At 34.1% G+C, this 17,807-nt stretch overlaps 2 protein-coding genes across 4 annotated transcripts in view; one reads left to right on the forward strand and one right to left on the reverse strand.

Annotated features, from left to right (window-relative positions):
- Positions 1 to 6,358: 6,358 nt before the first annotated feature.
- Positions 6,359 to 16,208, reverse strand: LOC148307312 (UPF0415 protein C7orf25 homolog). 2 transcript variants are annotated; one of them, XM_088263635.1, is made up of 9 exons: positions 15,974 to 16,208; positions 14,843 to 15,026; positions 13,442 to 13,578; positions 11,605 to 11,774; positions 11,117 to 11,328; positions 9,348 to 9,482; positions 8,587 to 8,729; positions 7,431 to 8,009; positions 6,359 to 7,163 (listed from the first exon to the last, which is right to left on the reverse strand). In XM_088263635.1, the coding sequence occupies exons 1-8, from the start codon at positions 16,166 to 16,168 to the stop codon at positions 7,920 to 7,922; spliced, it is 1,266 nt and encodes a 421-aa protein (XP_088119761.1). In that variant the 5' UTR covers positions 16,169 to 16,208; the 3' UTR covers positions 6,359 to 7,163; positions 7,431 to 7,919. The 2 variants fall into 2 exon arrangements, with proteins under 2 accessions (XP_088119761.1, XP_088119760.1); XM_088263634.1 differs by having other exon boundaries at positions 6,706 to 7,151; positions 7,423 to 8,009; positions 15,974 to 16,203.
- Positions 16,209 to 16,552: 344 nt separating this feature from the next.
- Positions 16,553 to 17,807, forward strand: part of LOC148307313 (uncharacterized) — a 44,029-nt gene continuing 42,774 nt past the window's right edge. For both annotated transcript variants that reach the window (XM_088263651.1, XM_088263652.1), the window contains exons 1-2: positions 16,553 to 16,685; positions 16,776 to 17,105. In XM_088263651.1, coding sequence (XP_088119777.1) covers positions 16,614 to 16,685; positions 16,776 to 17,105 — 402 coding nt within the window. In that variant the 5' untranslated portion in view covers positions 16,553 to 16,613. The remainder of the gene's footprint in view (positions 16,686 to 16,775; positions 17,106 to 17,807) is intronic.

The following is a 17,807-nucleotide window of genomic DNA, read 5'->3' on the forward strand; positions in this document are numbered from 1 at the left end:
ATGACACGTGTTTCAAAGCATTCCGCATCATACGGTGTTTGAAAATGATGCGGAATGCATCGAAACACGGGTCATAGTAGATTTTAAGGAAAAGTGGTATGTACTCTTTCAAGACTGTTGAGTGTTAATTGAGGTTTTAAGAAATAGTGGTATTGGGGGTTCAAGAAATATTTTGTTGCGAAGTGTGGAATATTGTTTTCAACAAATATAATAAATTGTCATTATTGTGAATCTCACAAATTATGAAGTTTGCATTTCTAGAGATAAATGGGCATGAGGTGAAGGATTACAGGGTATTTAATAAGTGTTGTTAATTTTTACAATTTTGTATTTATATAAACATTTTATACATAAAACTAGAAATATAAATAAAAATTTACAATCACAAATGGTTTTATTATCTACATAATAAATATTCTACTAGTAATTTTAATAGTCCCATATTATCGCTTATAGAGAGAGAGACCGCATATACAGTGAAACCTCTATCTATCGTTCCGCGAATAATCGTTTTCCCAGATGTGTCGTTTATTTCTTCTATCCCGACTTAATTTCATACTAAACTAAACCGCATCGATCGTTTCTCTATCACCATTTATTGCATTTATCGTTCGAATTAAGCTGCATATTTGATACATTTTGTCTGTTTTTTTACATCATTTCCAATTTTCTTACATTTAACGGCAACGTATGGGATAGAAACTATCGAAAGCTCGTGTAACAGATAGCAGGAGAGGTCGATATTGATGAAAAGGAGCCGCTGCCTGTACCTGCATTCCCAGAAGCGAGCACACTCTTTGAAAGAAAACTTTCTACAACGCACATTCAATAACTGATGCTGAAAAAAATACTATTTGCAAAGCCTAAAATTTACTATTGACTTACGAAAATAAAACAGTTAAAAAAAAGTATTTTTTAAAATTCTATTCAGGTTTGTATTTTTTTTTAAATAAATTCATTTGCATCTGAAACATGTATTCTTTTTAAAATTTTAGCCTATGAATGGTTATGCAGATTGGGAGGACGGTATCTTTACTCAGACGTATCTACCTGCGCATTGACCTCTTAATCCCACATTCATTGTTTTCCCGCATTCATAGTTTATTTTAATAGGTCCCTTTAAAAACGATAGATAGAGGTTTCACTGTTTTTATAACGAACTATCACAAAACCAAATATTGAACATGTCAGCTGTGGTAAAAGTCATTGATGAAATAAGTAAATAAACTAAAGGATTGTTGGGTAACCAAAATCCGATAAATCGGCTTTCGGTACTATGGTGAAAAATACCGGGTCCCTCGGATCTGATGTCATAATTGACCTGATGTCATAAAAGTATCAGACACATTTTGGCAAAATATGTTTTTTGCTGACAAAAAAAACCAATTAATTTTATGTTTTTCTTTTCTTTAATAAGTTATACATCAAAATTTAGAATTATTGATCGTTTATATCTTACTATTAGTTGTAATACATATTACGAAAATTGAAGTTACAAAAATACGAAAATTAAAGTTACAAAAATACTCAAAGAGAAACATATAAGCGCTCTCTCCCTCTTGGTGTCAATGTTACATTTCAAGGTAGTAAATATATTAGGCTGATGCATAAGTCGTATTTTTATGTTTATGTTATCTGTGGAATTTATTTTTTTTTTTTTCCAACTGTGTGAACACTTGTTCGTATGTTGTTTTTGTATCATATAAAGGAGGGTTTTTTCTATCATTTTATTAAGTTTACCGTTAGCAGTTGCGCTATATAGAGCCCTTGTGAATTTTTTAAATGTCAGAGGAGTTTTTTGCATCGAAACCCGAAAGTTTATATTTAAATGGGATTAAAAAGTTGACAGAAAGATGGACAAAAGTTGAAAATATGTAATTAACTAAATTAGTAAAGGATATGCGAAAAAAATCATTTTTGTTTTCATTAAAAAATACGACGTTACTTATGCACCAACCTAATACATTTAGAATATATGTATAATAGAAACACAAATAACTTCATTTTGATTATCAAGTTACAGCTGAAACCAAATACAGTAAAACCTTCAATGAATAGTCATCTCTAAACAGCAGTCACCTCTCTATTACGGTCGATTTTTACTTTCCAGAATTTTTATATAAGAAAACATACAAATTTAAAACTCTAAAATGCGGTTACTCTTTAAAATGGTTACTTTATATACAAATTATTATTCTCGGCTAAATTACCTCTTTATTATTTAGTTAGTCAGTTTACTAGGAATAAGGTCATTTTCAAATGGGAATAGCTCCAACTGAAGATAATCCCACAAAAATGCGGCTTAACAGACATTGCTTCATGTTTCATTGACACATAGTTTCCCTGGGAATCGTGCCGGAGACCTTCATCACAGAAGCCAAACACGCCAACCATTACACATTGCTCACTCCTTTCAACAACGTCATATATAAAATATCATCAATTTTCAGTTGTGCGTGTTTTTGGAATGCCCAGAAAATGTACTAACTTAATATTTACCCGCTACAGGGCAGAAAGTGTTGTTTTTGCATTTTGAAGAAAAGGTATTGTTTAATTATTTTTTTTATACATACTGAATATTTTCTAATGGAGAAAAAACATTCAGGTTTTACCTAAAAAGATCTGTTACACAGTAAAAATTTCAATAAGTCTTGATATTTATTTTTAAAACATTTTATTATATTTCTAAACTTTAAAAACGATCTGAAAAATCAATTTTTTTGATATATGACATTGTTGAAAGGAGTGAGCGACATACTAAGGAGATGGACTACTCGTTAAGTTGAGGTTTTACAGTAATATTGTCATTTATCCTTTTCTAAATTAGTTACCATGGACAAGTGTTCACATATTTGAGTTAGCTAGGCCAGATATATATCTGTATATATCTGTATATAGCGTATATACGCTAATCTAATTCTTTGTCAACCCTCAGCTGTACATATTGTATAAAATACAGGCAGTTACTTCCTAATAGACTTCTTTGAGGACGTTCCCTTACATAAAAGTAATAAATATTATTTATTGCTATATGTAAATATAAGGTTATTTTCTAAGGCAATTATTAGTGCATGATAATGATCATTTAAGCATATTATTTTTTGATATCTCATCAAAGATGAAGAAGAATATGGAAGTCTGGGCATTTACGGGGCTGACGACCGTCATAGGCTGGTTTAAGCGATCACTTTACACACGTGTAACATTCACCAATTCTACCCATTATTGACAACCAGACTACTCAAATTCTTGGAAGTTTTATATATGAGCCAATTTTGAAACCTTGTTCTTGAATCACGAGAACTTCACTAGAGACATTTATTGGTGAGATGAAAAATTGGAAATAATACAGATTTGTGAACAAGTATTTAGACACACTCAAAATGTTGTATCATTTAAGCAAATAAAATATTGTATGTATTTACATACAATAGTACATGGTTCAATCATACATATATTGCTTCATACTAACAAGTGCTAGGCTCGCAACTTGTTAAATCTTGTACCGACCGTTCCCGGGTAAAGTGTCATTAACGCTAGCCACGTAAAGATCATTCGGTCTTGGTAAATCTACTCAATCTACACATCATATCGCTCATTTGGAGCAACAATGACGTAATTACAGGTTTTTTTAAAAACAAATTAAATATGTTAAATAATTAAAATGTGCGGAAAGACTATTTACATTGGGAGAAGCATTGACAGAATTGATTTTGCGGTGAAATGCTGCAAGATGGCGCAAACGTCATTGTAAAATTTTGTAAAATGGCGCCATTTCTGTTGCTACAATGTCTGAATGGCATCTACTGAAATATTTCTCTTAGTGTAATTACGCCATTGTCGCACTAAATGAGCGATATGGAAAACATCCTACACTTTGGAGCGATCCGGATCACTCTAAAGTGAAACAAATTCATTTTGAGCGATCTTTATGAAACAGATGTTAGCCACATTTTGCCGGAGAAGTAGCCACAATGTTTTTGAGTATATAGTATCAGAATTCAAGTTTTTTTTTTCAAAGTGAAAGTTGTGAATATATTTCTTAGATTATCACGGTCATTGCAATTGTTTGCGAGGAAGGAATGCAAAGCTGAGACAAGCATTATTGATAAAATTAAGAAAGGTGTGTTGAGATGGTTTGGACATGTAGAACGAATGAGTGAGGAAAGAACGGTAAAACAAATTTATGAGACGCATTTAATTAGAAAAAGGAGCAGAGGAAGATCGAGAAAAACTTGGCACAATCAAGTATGCCAAATACTGTGGTCAGGTTAGGAGTCGAAACAATCGGCGGGTATGTATGAGGAGATGCATGAACGTGGAAGAGGCGAAGAATGTTTGCAAAGACAGAGTGGTGTGGCATTTCTCTCTGCCTACCCCTGCGGAGAGGCGGCGTGATGGTTAGTTAGTCAATTAGTTTGTTAATTGTTTTTTGTTTTTTTTCTTCTAACTCTTATCACCACGTAATGGTGCATAAGGACGCTGCATCGTATTGAAACAGTGTTATCTAAATTGTTTATAACAAGAGACCAAGGTATTCAGTGCACTTCCGATACCAATCCAGGGTGATGTTGAATAAATATCAGAGTGAAGAATCACATGAAATTTATTTCGACCTTTCCGGAAATGGAACCTGAGACCTCTAGCTTGGTAGCCAAATGTGCTAACCACCACACTATGGAGGTGGACAAAATTGGATTTCATGCTGTTGTAACTGTCGTAAGTTTATACTCTTATATACGGACAGTTCAGCTGTCATTGCAGGGACTAACATAAGTATACCGAATTCTACCTATTTATCATTAGAATCCTAGAATACTTTTTTGTCTAATTGTTAATAAATTGTTTTTAGTTTTTTTGATAAAATCTATTACATCAGACAATAATATGTATTAACTTTTGAGACATTACTATCTGTCATTAAAATCCTAACTGTCGATCAAACCTCCTCCCTCTACCTCCTTCCCTAATCTCCCTTCTTCCTTTGCCCTCCTTATTATCGTCTTCTGTTAATTTATGTTTCTTTTTTAAATGTCAATTTGTAATTTATGTTTTTTTTTAAATGTTCAAGTACTATCTGCCCACTGATTGCAAACGGCTATATATGGTATCAAACGTTTTGATCAATATCACTAGTCCGTCTTTGGTCGGTTGGAAGATATTGCTTTTTAGCAATAAGCCCGCCAATGTACTTTTTATTTTCTGTACATGAAGTTTAAAAATAAAAAAATAAATAAAAATAAGTATATATTCTTCTTCAAACCCTTATCCGCACCCCAATGGTGCATAAGGCACTGCATCATATAAACACGGTGTTATCAGGATCGTTAACACATGAAGTAAAGGTGATCAGCCCTCCGCTTCAGTCCAGGATAATATTGAATACATATTAGAGTGAAAAAAATTGTCCCCCTCTGTAGTGTATCGGTCAGCACGCTCGGCTACCGTTCTGGAAGTCCCGGGTTCGATTCCCAGGAAGGGGGTCAAATAAATAATAAAATATGTACATATTACATACTCAAATTCTCCAACACATCGCCCTGACCATAGTCTCTGTAATGGTGGATGAAATACTGATTACTGGGAGTGTTAACACGAGATCGTATTTGGCAATGGAGAAAAGAAAACAATTACAAGATTCTCCCATTAAATCCCAGACTCATCTTTTGTGGACTTTGCTGATTTCGATATAGGACGATAAGGACACAGTTGAAATGTTTTATCAGTTCATAGTGAACAGTTTATACTGTCACTCATCAATGCTTATGTATTGGAAATACACAGTAAAATGTATGTCATATTTTTTAAATATTGGCAAACATAATTTTTTTTTAATTAATGTTTTATTTAGTAAATACCACTATTTCTTAAAATCTACTGTGACACGTGTTTCGATGCATTCCGCATCATTTTCAAACACCGTATGAAAATGATGCGGAATGCATTGAAACACGTGTCACAGTAGATTTTAAGAAATAGTGGTATTTACTAAGTAAAACATTAATTAAAAATGGATAGATTTTACCACAAAGTGACTGCCGAATCAATTAATGAAATAATTTTTTTTAGTTATCAATACGTATTATACGGTTCATATATAATAAAATATATTTTAAATGCAAAATTAAAATAATATACAAACAGTTTTACAACATAAATTACAATTCAATAAATTAATGGATTAATGAAAGGGATAAAATCAAAAGTGTCCAAGTGACAAATAGGGTAGTGAAAGAGTTATTACGTTTAAAGCAACAACAAAAATAATGTTTTTAAACCTTTTTTAATTTTTTTTGAATGTTCAAGTACTATCTACCCTCTGATTGCAAACGGCTATATATGGTATCAACGTTTTGATCAATATCACTAGTCTGTTTTTGGTTGGTTGGAAGATATTGCTTTTAAGCAATAAGCCCGCCAGTGTACTTATTTATTATCTGTACATGAAGTTTAAATAAATAAATAAAAATACGTCTGAACCAAACACTCTGTTGCTAGAAATTGAGCATCAAATCATGGAGACTGCCTCGTGATGTTGGATTGAATTATCTCTAAAATTTACTTTCTCAAAAATACCAAAATGTCACTTGTACCCTTACGATTTTCAGCTCATCAAATAATAAATAAAATTTCACGTCAATTCACCCTTTCTAGTCTCCAAAAAAATCCAAGTAGACAGTTACACATTCCAATGGGCAAAAATTCATTTGTCCTCTGCCCACATACTGTTGTAATTGATACAAGTGAAAAAAAAAAGCTTGTATTTTAACTTAAAAAATGTCAAATTACATTGGACATGGGACCTATGAGGAAAAAATCAATGCCGAAAAAGATTCGACATTGAACCAGTAAGGGTGAATCAAAAGTTATTTATTGTTTGCGCATTCTCTTTGTAGTAAGACACGATAAATTTTTTAATAAAACACTTTTTTTTACCACATGGGTATTATTTAAAGATTTGGTGTTTAATTTGTAGAACTCCATTTTAATTTATACATATAAAATCAAACACTGATTTTTAGAGTCTACTAAACTGTATTTTATTATTAACCTTTCCGGGAGTATGGACGTAAATAAATATCGGTGCTAATTTTAAAGGAGTATCGACGTTAATGAATATCAAAGTCCGTCTGTCAGTTGGTATGATGTAACTTGTATACGGACTCCGCCTCCGTAGTGTAATTGTCAGCACGTTCAGCTACCGTTCTGGAGGTTCCGGGTTCCCAAGGGGGGTAAAATAAATATTAGTGATTTTTTCACTGTAATATTAATTCAAAATTACCATGGACTGGTACCTGAAGCAAAAGGCTGATCACCTTTCCTTCATGTATAAACGATCAAGATAACACTGCGTTTATATGACAGTGCCCTATGCACCGTTTGGGTGCGGATAAGGGTTTTATATATTATATATTATATAACTTGTATACATCATACCAACTGTATATAGCAATTTTATATAAATAATATAGCAATTATATCTGTGGATATTTGTGTCATAACTAAAAAATATTTTGAAGAATTTTTTTTAAAAATTATTTTAACATAACTTCTAATCTTCATAATATATCAATTTAATGAAAAAAAATTTTTTCATGTAAAAAGAATCCACTCCCTAGAGAAAGTCAGACGTCAATTTTTGTACTCCCGGAAAGGTTAAAAACAGATGGGTTTTCGGAAGCATCTGTAGCTTCCAAAACTAGTCGTAGCAATATAATACTGTGGTAAAAAACAATTTTATTTAAGTTTATGTATAATTTCAAATGTTATTTAATGTTATACAGTGGTGTATTGTTCCATTTTCCACATACTCTAAAGGCGTACGAGTAACTGAACATTGCGATACAATATATCATTGTACGGTGTAGTTGCTTTAATTTACTGGCGAGAAAGTGAAACTTTGCAGTGTTGTAATGCCGTCAAGATGGGAGAATGCAGAGGGTGGCCGTGGCTTGCTTCTGCTCTGTGAGCGCTCGGGATTCGTGGATTATAGCCGCATACGTGATGCCCTATGGAGACAAAAAAAGTAAAAATAAAACACGCATATCGTTACCGGGCGCAAAATTCCTCCAATGCGATTACTTGTGAAATCGCTAAATGTATGTGGATATAAAAACAAAATTATAATGAAGATAAAATGATTATGATACAAACAAAATGCAATTGTCCCGACACTGCTTATATCTATCTCTACTCACAATGATGCAAAGGGCACCGAATCATACAGAAGCAGTGTTATCTTTGTTGTGATATGCCCCCCCCTGGGAATCGAACCCGGGACCTCCGGCACAGTAGCCAAACGCACCAACCACTATACTATCGAGGTATACATACTACAAATATCCAACATTAAAACATTAATACAATATAGATGTTCATATTTTTTCTTAAATTGGTTTGTTTTTTTAGACACCTATAATCATCCATAGTGTGATACAGTGTTCAATAGAATAAATAAAAACATCACATTACATAATAAAAATTTTATTAAAAACTCCTGCAAACATGATCGAAGTCACAAGCATTATTGGTCTACAATCGTGACTGTATGTTTCAATAAAAACAAGAAAAAAGATGCCAACAGACCTGTTGCTGGGCGGCTCGAACGAATCCTTCATTGGCGGATATAGTCAAGGCCTTGATTCTCTGTCCAAAGTTAAACACCACTTTGGAGCGAAGCCTTATTCTACCACGAACTCTGAGATCTCGTCTCTTCACTTCATCGGGACCTGGAAATGATGACGGAAACAAATTAGAAATTACAAAGTTCAAGAGTGAAGGACCATCTTTGGGGCTTCCGGGAATGCGAGGTCCGTGCGAATTGTACCATCTTATTATTTTTTCTTTATTTTAAATTCTTTTGCATTATACAAACATGACATAAATTCAAATACAAAAAAATATTAATAAAATATAAATACAAAAAAAGATCCCACAAAGGCATAGCCTGTGTGTGAGTATACAATATAATTTAGGTCATAGTAAAGGGTATAAGGGTGTAGGTATTATAAGTAGAACTAGAATAATAGTGTTAATATAAAATACAAAAAATACTTGACTATCAGAAAACAACATTTTTTTATTTTAATAAAATAAAAAACATAAAAGAGATGAAAAAGTATAAAGTAAAAAGTTAGCAAGCATGTACTACATGAGTGATACGTCTACAAGAAAAAGGATCTTAAATCTGTCTCTTCAATAAGCAATCTAAGCAAAATTTTAAATCTACACAAACTTAGGTAATTAACGTCTAACAATTAGTCTTTGTGGAATAAATTGAACAGTTTTGGAGCTATGGATCAACTGGATAAGTACATTTTAAGAAAATCAGCGGAAAGGACATTCACCATTTTCATCATCCGGCATCACATTGAGCCTTTCTCTCAACCGGGCGGCCCGCTCCTTCTCCTGTGGTCCTCCCAGGACTTCCACTATTTTGTTGAAATCTTCCCACGCCGCTTCGCAGCATACCAACTTCTTATCTGCGCAGAAAACCAAGATATAAATAAGCCATTTTTATAATTTATATTTTTATAATTTATATTTTATATTTATTTTGGCCTATACAATGCCTGCATGCTCCTGTTCTCTTATACGGCTGTGAAACATGGCACCTTACAAGGGCCCAGAGCAGCCGTGTACTAAGCTTTGAGAATAGGTGTTTGCGGAGAATTTTAGGCGTGCTGTGGTTTGACTTTGTGAGGAATGAAGAGATAAGGCGTAGGACGCAGCAAATCTTAGTCACAACTGTCGTCAAGAAAAGGCGATTCAGTTGGCTTGGCCATGTACTCCGCATGCCTCCTGAGAGCCTTAATCAAGCTTGCCTCTTTTACAAGGCATCAGGTTCGCGCCGTCCAGGACGACCACTGCTGACAATTCTCGTCAGAACTTCGGGACGCAGATCTGACTTGGGAGGATGCAAGGGAGCTGGCAGCCGACAGAAAAGCCTGGAGACAGTTTGTGGACTCCATGTGCTCCACCTAGGGAGCTGATATGGTTTTATTATTTATTATTATATTTGAAGCACTAACTTTGTGATTTTCCATTTTATAATAAAAATGTAACTTTCTTTTAAAATCACTATAAATATTTTATTATAACTTAATTATAATGTCTACCGGTTTCGAAGCTAACCGCTTCTTTATCAAGACTAACTGTTAGCTTGGAAACCGGTAGACATTATAATTAAGTTATAATGTTTTTATATCGATTTTAAAACAAAGTTACATTTTAATTATAAAGCCATTTTTAATTACAAGAAATCAACTTAGGAAGCAACATTTACAGGACGTATTTTTTGTAGAGCTCCGCAGTCATTTAATCATTTGAAATCCTTCAAATGTCATAAATCTCATGACGGTTTATGTTTGTTTGAGTCATCTACGGTTGGATTGAGAAAGCTTTTATTTAGCAGAGACCCTTTTATTTAGATATATGCAAGATTCTAAACGGATTATTTTACATACTGGGAAATGCCTGAAAACATGATTTTCATTTTTGACATCTGAATATGGATGAAGAAGAATATGGAAACCTGGGTATTTACAGGGCTTACGACCTTAATAGGCTTGGTTAAGTAATTACTTCACACACATCGCTCACTCCTTTCAAGAACGTCATAAATCAAAATACTTGATTTTTCAGGAGAACGTTTTTAAAGTTTAAAAATATAATACAATGCATTAAAAATAAATATCAAGCCACTTATTGAACTTTTTACCATGCAACAGATCTTTTTAGGTAAAACGTGAAGGTTTTTTTCTCCCTTTTAAAAATATTTAGTATATTTAAAAAAAAATTAAACAAAACCTTTTCTTCAAAATGCAAAAATAATACTTTCTGCCCTGTAGCGGGTAAATATTAAGTTAAAAATATGCCGCTTTTGCTGGGATATAGTACATTTTCTGGGTATTCCGAAAATATACACAACTGAAAATTGACGGTTTTTGATTTATGACGTTCTTGAAAGGAGTGAGCGATATGTGAACAAGTATTATGACACTCAAAATGTTGTGAGCATGATTTTCGATTTGACCAGATTATTATATTCACAGCATTATTGGGTGTGTCCGAATGGTGTCACACCAGCTTGGGTTGCGGGGCGCCCTCTGCTTACCCTGGAAGAGCCTCTCCAGCACGGGCTTGACGGGGCGCTGCGCCTCCCAGAGGGCCTGCTGGGAGAGCAGCGGCTGCTGGAACACGTAGCGGTGGTGGCCGTTGGTGAGGTTGCTCACGTACGCCATCATGGACGTCACGTCCAGGTTCAGCGTGTCCAGCTCCACCAGCTCCCCGCCCTCGCACAGCCCCGTCGGGCCCTTCATGGCCTTGCTGCAATGCCAACATACCATCAGCATTAGGTTGCAATATATGACATGACAAAATTTGCTTGGAATTTGTATTTTAGCATTGTTTGAAATTTGTTCAGCTCAGACTCTTTTTTGGAGAAGCTTAGCGCAACTAAAATTATAAGATTGTATGAAGTAGAAATGTATTAAATTATGTAAATAAAAAATTATACTAAATACATTAAAAAAAAAAATTACAAAAAAAAATCTACCCGTGCGGAAGTCGCATGAAGGTTAGTTAGAACAGTTTCAAGATTACCTGGCGCAAGTCCTGTCATCATAATCCTCTTCAGATCCGCTGCACTCTGAATCGGATTCTGATTGAGAAGAATCCAAGGTGGGTATAATGTTTCCTTTCACATTTATGCCCAAATCTTGCAATTTTGAGGCCAAGTTATCCTCAATGCCACTGACGAATTCAAATACTACCTAAAACGAAAAAAAATAAAATCGTAAACTAAATAGTCCACACGCATTTAATAATAATAATAAATGTGGATAATTTACATAGCGCTATTTTGGTAAAATACTACCTATACTAGCAAAATCTTCACAGATCATCAGAGGGGGAAATCGAGCTATAACGGAAAATATAACAATAAATAAGATAGTAGGATAAATAATGCAAAACCAGTAGGATAATAAATATTTTAAGAAATACGTAAGTAGGGAAATATTTGACCAAGAGGATAATAGTTAAAATAATAATAATTTTGGATAATTTTTTAACACAGCAACATTTTTGTAAAATACATACTACCTCAAGAGCGCTTCACTGTAATTGAATTGAGAAAAATTATATAGTAAAAATGATTTAGCAAACAAATACATTTAAACAAAAAAATTCTATATATCATATCACTCGCTATTTCTAACTACCGGTGAAAGAGCAACAGCAAAAGCACGCTTGCCAAATTTAGTGCGCTGGTATCACTTTACCCATGGAAGTTGTTATGGCCGATTGAAGCGTGAGATGTCTATTAACTGATTCATCTGGAATACATATGGTGGTGGATTGTACCCACCATGTAGTTAGTATTAACTTCCTGGCCCAGTGACAGTAATAGGGACTTTAAAAGCCCTTTTTTAAAGAAAAGAACCCTTATTTATTGATTTGGCGTTTAATTTGTACAACTCCATTTTAATTTAAGTAATAATTTTTTAATCAAACACAGATGTTTTGAGTCCACTAAATTGTATTTTAATAAAAACTGTCACAATAATTTATGTGTTTGTTTTAAATAAAAATACAACTTAGTAGACTCAAGGTAGTAATCCAACTCCCCACCCAAGTATCCACCCTTCTGAACCTTATTCTAGAATTGCAGTCATAATTTCTAAAATGATAAAGCTAAACGCATTTAAACTATGAAATTTTGTATTGATTGTTATTATTTTTGTTGTTTGTAAATAAAAATAATACTTGACACTGGCAGAAACATCCTTTCACTGGGTGACTGCCAAATAAATAAATAAAATAAAAACCTTTTGTTATTTTTTGACATCTCATCAAAGATGAAGAAGAATATGGAATTCTGGGCATTTACGGGGCTGACGACCGTCATAGGTTGGTTTAAGTGATCACTGTACACACATGTAACATTCACCAATTCCACCCATTATTGACAACCACACTACTCAAATTCTTAGAAGTTCTATATATATGAACCAATTTTGAAACATTGTTCTTGAATCACTCAACTTCACTAGAGACATCTATTGGTGAGATGAAAAGAAGCTTTTTATTGAGCAGAAATTCTTTTATTTGTATGTGAGATAATATGAAAAATAGTCCTATAATTGGAGATAATCCAGATTTGTGAACAAGTATTTGGACACACTCAAAATGTAAAATCCTTCTGTTTTATCCTTGACTAAAAAACTATGCATGATATATAAGATTTAAAAAATAGAGAAAACAAATGTACTTTTTCCAATGAATGGGTCAGAATGGAAACCTAAAGTTTCTATACCGAACCTGGGAATGTAGCGAGAGCTTTCAGAGCTCTTTTAGATACACTTTTGGATTCAGCATACATACTGTCATACAAAGAAATTATCAGATAATCTCAATCCATCAATGTGATGATGCTCACTTGCGGTGTTTGGTAGAAGCAAGGGTGTTCCTTGGCGCACTCCATGTAGTCCTGGGCCTGATCCAAAACCGACCGGGCTCCGTACGAGGCGTTCCCGTCGCTTAGTGCGGATAGAGATTTGGGATTTCGCGCAATAACTGAAACATAAAGAAATACACATAGCTCACTCCTTTCAAGAACGTCATAAATAAAATAAAAAGATTTTTTAGGAGAACGTTTTTAAAGTTTAAAAATATAATACTAAAAATAAATATCAAGCAACTTATTGAACTTTTTACTGTGCAACAGATCTTTTTAGGTAAAACCATTCTTTCTCCATTTGAAAAATATTTAGTATATTTAAAAAATAATTACACATTACTTTTTCTTCAAAATGAAAAAACAATACTTTCTGCCCTGTAGCGGGTAAATATTAAGTTAAAAATATGTCGTTTTTGCTGGGATACAGTACATTTTCCGAAAACATGCATAACTGAAAATTGTCAATTTTTGAATTATGATGTTCTTGAAAGGAGTGAGCGATATGTTATTGTGGCGTGTTTTCGTGCCACACTTTTTTCCGATGTTCTGGCATCCATCATCTGGGATCACAAGTAAATAAAGAATCTGGCGATTCTTAACTTAGTCTGTAAAAAGGAAAGTAAATAATTGGGGAATCATATACAATATCACCTAGGCCTTCGAATAATGTTATCTTTCTGTAGCATTCATGAATTTTTTGGTCTTTCTCTAGTTATTTTTCGAGGAAGATCCATGGCGATTGCCTGGTTTATAATATGTTCAGGTTCTCTACGTCCTATGTGCCCATACCATCTCAATTGCTTTTTCTCTACCTTACTATTGACGTCAGTTACACCAGTCTTCAACGAATTTGTGAACTCGTTATTTTGTCTCTAAGGGACACTCCAGTTGACTACCAAAGCATTCACATTTCAGCACTTTCTAGTTGCCTAGAGTAGGTGTTATACATCGTCCAGCATTTGGAGCCATAGAGGAGTGCGTGTCAGATGATTGTTCGGTAGACTTTTCTTTTACAATCACTACAATCAAACACTACAATTGACGGACAAAACTCACGCATCTTTTTCTAGCCCTTATTCGCACCCAATGGTGCATAGGGCACTGCATCGCATTGACAAAGTGTTGATCTTGATCTCTATTTACATGAAGGCAAGGTGATCACTCCTGCGCCTCAGGGACCAGTCCAGGCTAATATTAAATAAATATAAGAGTGTAAAATCATTAATATTTATTTTCACCCTCCCCTGGGAATCAAATAGCTAAACACGCTTACCATTACACCACGGAAGCGGACTCCGAAACTCATACATACTGAGGGTTTACACAGGGTCAGTTAGTTAGTTTTAATCTTGATTATGAAAACGACATAAAGCGCATTACCCTTTGTCCAGAGCCGGCCGTTCTCGCTGATGACGTCGATGCTGACCTTCCCCCCCGAGTGGCTGTGCATGCCCTTGCTGACGGCGAGCACTCCGGGCCGGAGCGCGCACTCCACCACGCAGGCCAGGTGCCGCAGGTTGGAGCAGGACAGCTGCTCCTTCTTCACCGTGCCCGCGCATCTCAACTGAAAGTTGCCACATTGCCATAGGTACAGACACCTCAACTGAAAGTTGCCACATTGCCATGGGTACAGAAACCTCAACTGATAGTTGCCACATTGCCATGGGTACAGACACCTCAACTGAAAGTTGCCACATTGCCATGGGTACAGAAACCTCAACTGATAGTTGCCACATTGCCATGGGTACAGACACCTCAACTGAAAGTTGCCACATTGCCATGGGTACAGACACCTCAACTGAAAGTTGCCACATTGCCATGGGTACAGACACCTCAACTGAAAGTTGCCACATTGCCATGGGTACACAGACCTCAACTGAAAGTTGCCACATTGCCATGGATACAGACACCTCAACTGAAAGTTGCCACATTGCCATGGGTACAGACACCTCAACTGAAAGTTGCCACATTGCCATGGGTACAGACACCTCAACTGAAAGTTGCCACATTGCCATGGGTACAGAAACCTCAACTGATAGTTGCCACATTGCCATGGGTATAGACACCACAACTGAAAGTTGCCACATTGCCATGGGTACAGACACCTCAACTGAAAGTTGCCACATTACTATGGGTAGATTACATACATATTCGCCCAAGCGTCTTAGTATTTCAAGTTATCCAAGCTATCCGCGGTGATATCTTTATATTATGTGACTGGATCGAGGTTAAATGATTCATCATGATTTATGATAATTTTTGGTATTTATTGATAAAAGATGATGTACAAAAAAGAATTAAATATAATGATATATTGCACATTTAATGTTCTATTTGTAACGTCAAACTGTGGAAGAAATACGGATTTCACAAATTCGGACATTGAATTCGTAACATTAAATAAGATACCGAATCCGAAATAAATTTAAAATATTGCATAGAATAATTTGACTGCAAAGGTTACATTGTTCATTTTGAAAATAATAATGATTACCTTACAAAATTACGAACCTTTTTGAGAAATACGATTTCTTGTTTGATCTTCCTTTGCAGTTTAGTAACACCGTCGACACTGAGAATACCAGTCAGCTTCTGGATCAATTCTTCTCCGAAATGAATCTTTCTTTCCACTTCTTGCAGTAGCTCCTCGTTGGTTTTCTCCATTTCGTGCAAACTATCAGAGAAAAATAACTCCGCAGCCAACATCAGCTGTCAGACAACATTTTTGATATTTGGAAATTGGAACGAAACCATAGATTCTCCAGTTTTTAGATTTGCATAGAACATGTAAAACTAGTCTTTTTTAATTCTCAATTAGGTACCTACTTACTTTCAATGATTTTTTTTATTTATTTTTTCTCACTTACTCGGCTTTAACCCTGAAAAATGTCTGAACGTTATATTTATTTATTTGTCCTTTATGTATTTGGCCATTTTTTAATCAGTCTAAGGATTATGGTTGTAAAATACAATCAAAACATTTATGTGCAGTTGCTTAAATAAATCTTCTTTTTATTAGCTAGGTAAAAAAAATATTTGTTAGCCATTTAAAAATGGGCACGAAATTTTTCAGATTCAATTGTTATTTTTTCATTGATAAGTGAAAAATCCATAAAATTTGAATTTCAAAAGTATTGACAACTGAAAAAAGATGAATGACAACAAAAAAGATCATTTGGAAATGCTGTCAGAATTGGATCTTATTTGTAATGTGAAAAAAGTGGTAAGGCTTTAGTTGTAAAAATAAATCAATGAAATCAAAGAAATTATTACAAAACACATTGTAATGATTTTGGTATTTTTATTGTTGTAGGATTCCTCTCATCCCCCGTTGTTACCCTCGTTGGAAGAAACAAATATGGAAAAACCATTAATTTTCGAGGAAAACCATCTATATAAAAATATTCCAGCTAATTACCATTCCTACCTTAATAAATTTCCCACAGTGAAAAAACTGTACGAGTCTAATTTTTCTCTAGACATATCCCTGGAACATAAACTAAGTTTCACAGATGATAATACACCAGAGGAAAGTAATAAACACGACGATACAAACATTTTAGATAGCCCAAATGAAACAAATTGTATAAATGAGAAATGTCTAAATAATACAAATTTCCAGTCCCAAAATATCTGGATTGAGGTAATAAATATTTATTATTATTTTATGCTCAAGAAAACTCGTACAAATTAGTAGAGTCCATGTTTCGCATGCTAGTGCGAGTATAGATATGCAACCCCAAGTGCCCTGACTATTGATTCTATTTTTCTATTCCTTCTTGATTTCCTTTCTCAGATAGCAGTGATGTCTTCACCCTGTGCTTCATTTGTGTCCAATCAAATATATTCCACTCAAATCCAAAAATTTAATTCATATAAAATTAATTTAAATACTTAGTGATAAAACTTATTGAATTTTTTTCAACAATATTTTGAGTATGTTCAAATCTTTGTTCACAAATATGGGTTTTGTTCACTTAGGAGTTATAATTTTTATATTGATATCTCAACAAAGATTAAAACGAATATCGAAGTCTGGAAATTTACAGGACTTACGACCTGTGGTAGGCTGGTTTAAGTAATCAATTTATACACGCGTAAGATTCTCCATCCATGATTGACAACCACACTACTTAAATTTTGAAAGTTAAAATTTCGCAAGGAAGACTGTCAACTGAAGGATAAATACAATTTCCAAAATTTGAGTAGTGTGGTTGTCAATCATGGGTAAAATGGTAATTGTTACACATGTAAAAAGTGATAAACTAGCTCTATAAATACCCTATAAGACATAGAAAGGAGAGCGAATGGTGCACTGAAATCAGTTATAGCAAATAAAATCCTA

This window comes from Brachycentrus maculatus, unplaced genomic scaffold (genome assembly GCF_059751285.1).
Source record: "Brachycentrus maculatus isolate JH-2025_06_01 unplaced genomic scaffold, ASM5975128v1 h1tg000202l, whole genome shotgun sequence".
Taxonomy (NCBI): domain Eukaryota; kingdom Metazoa; phylum Arthropoda; class Insecta; order Trichoptera; family Brachycentridae; genus Brachycentrus; species Brachycentrus maculatus.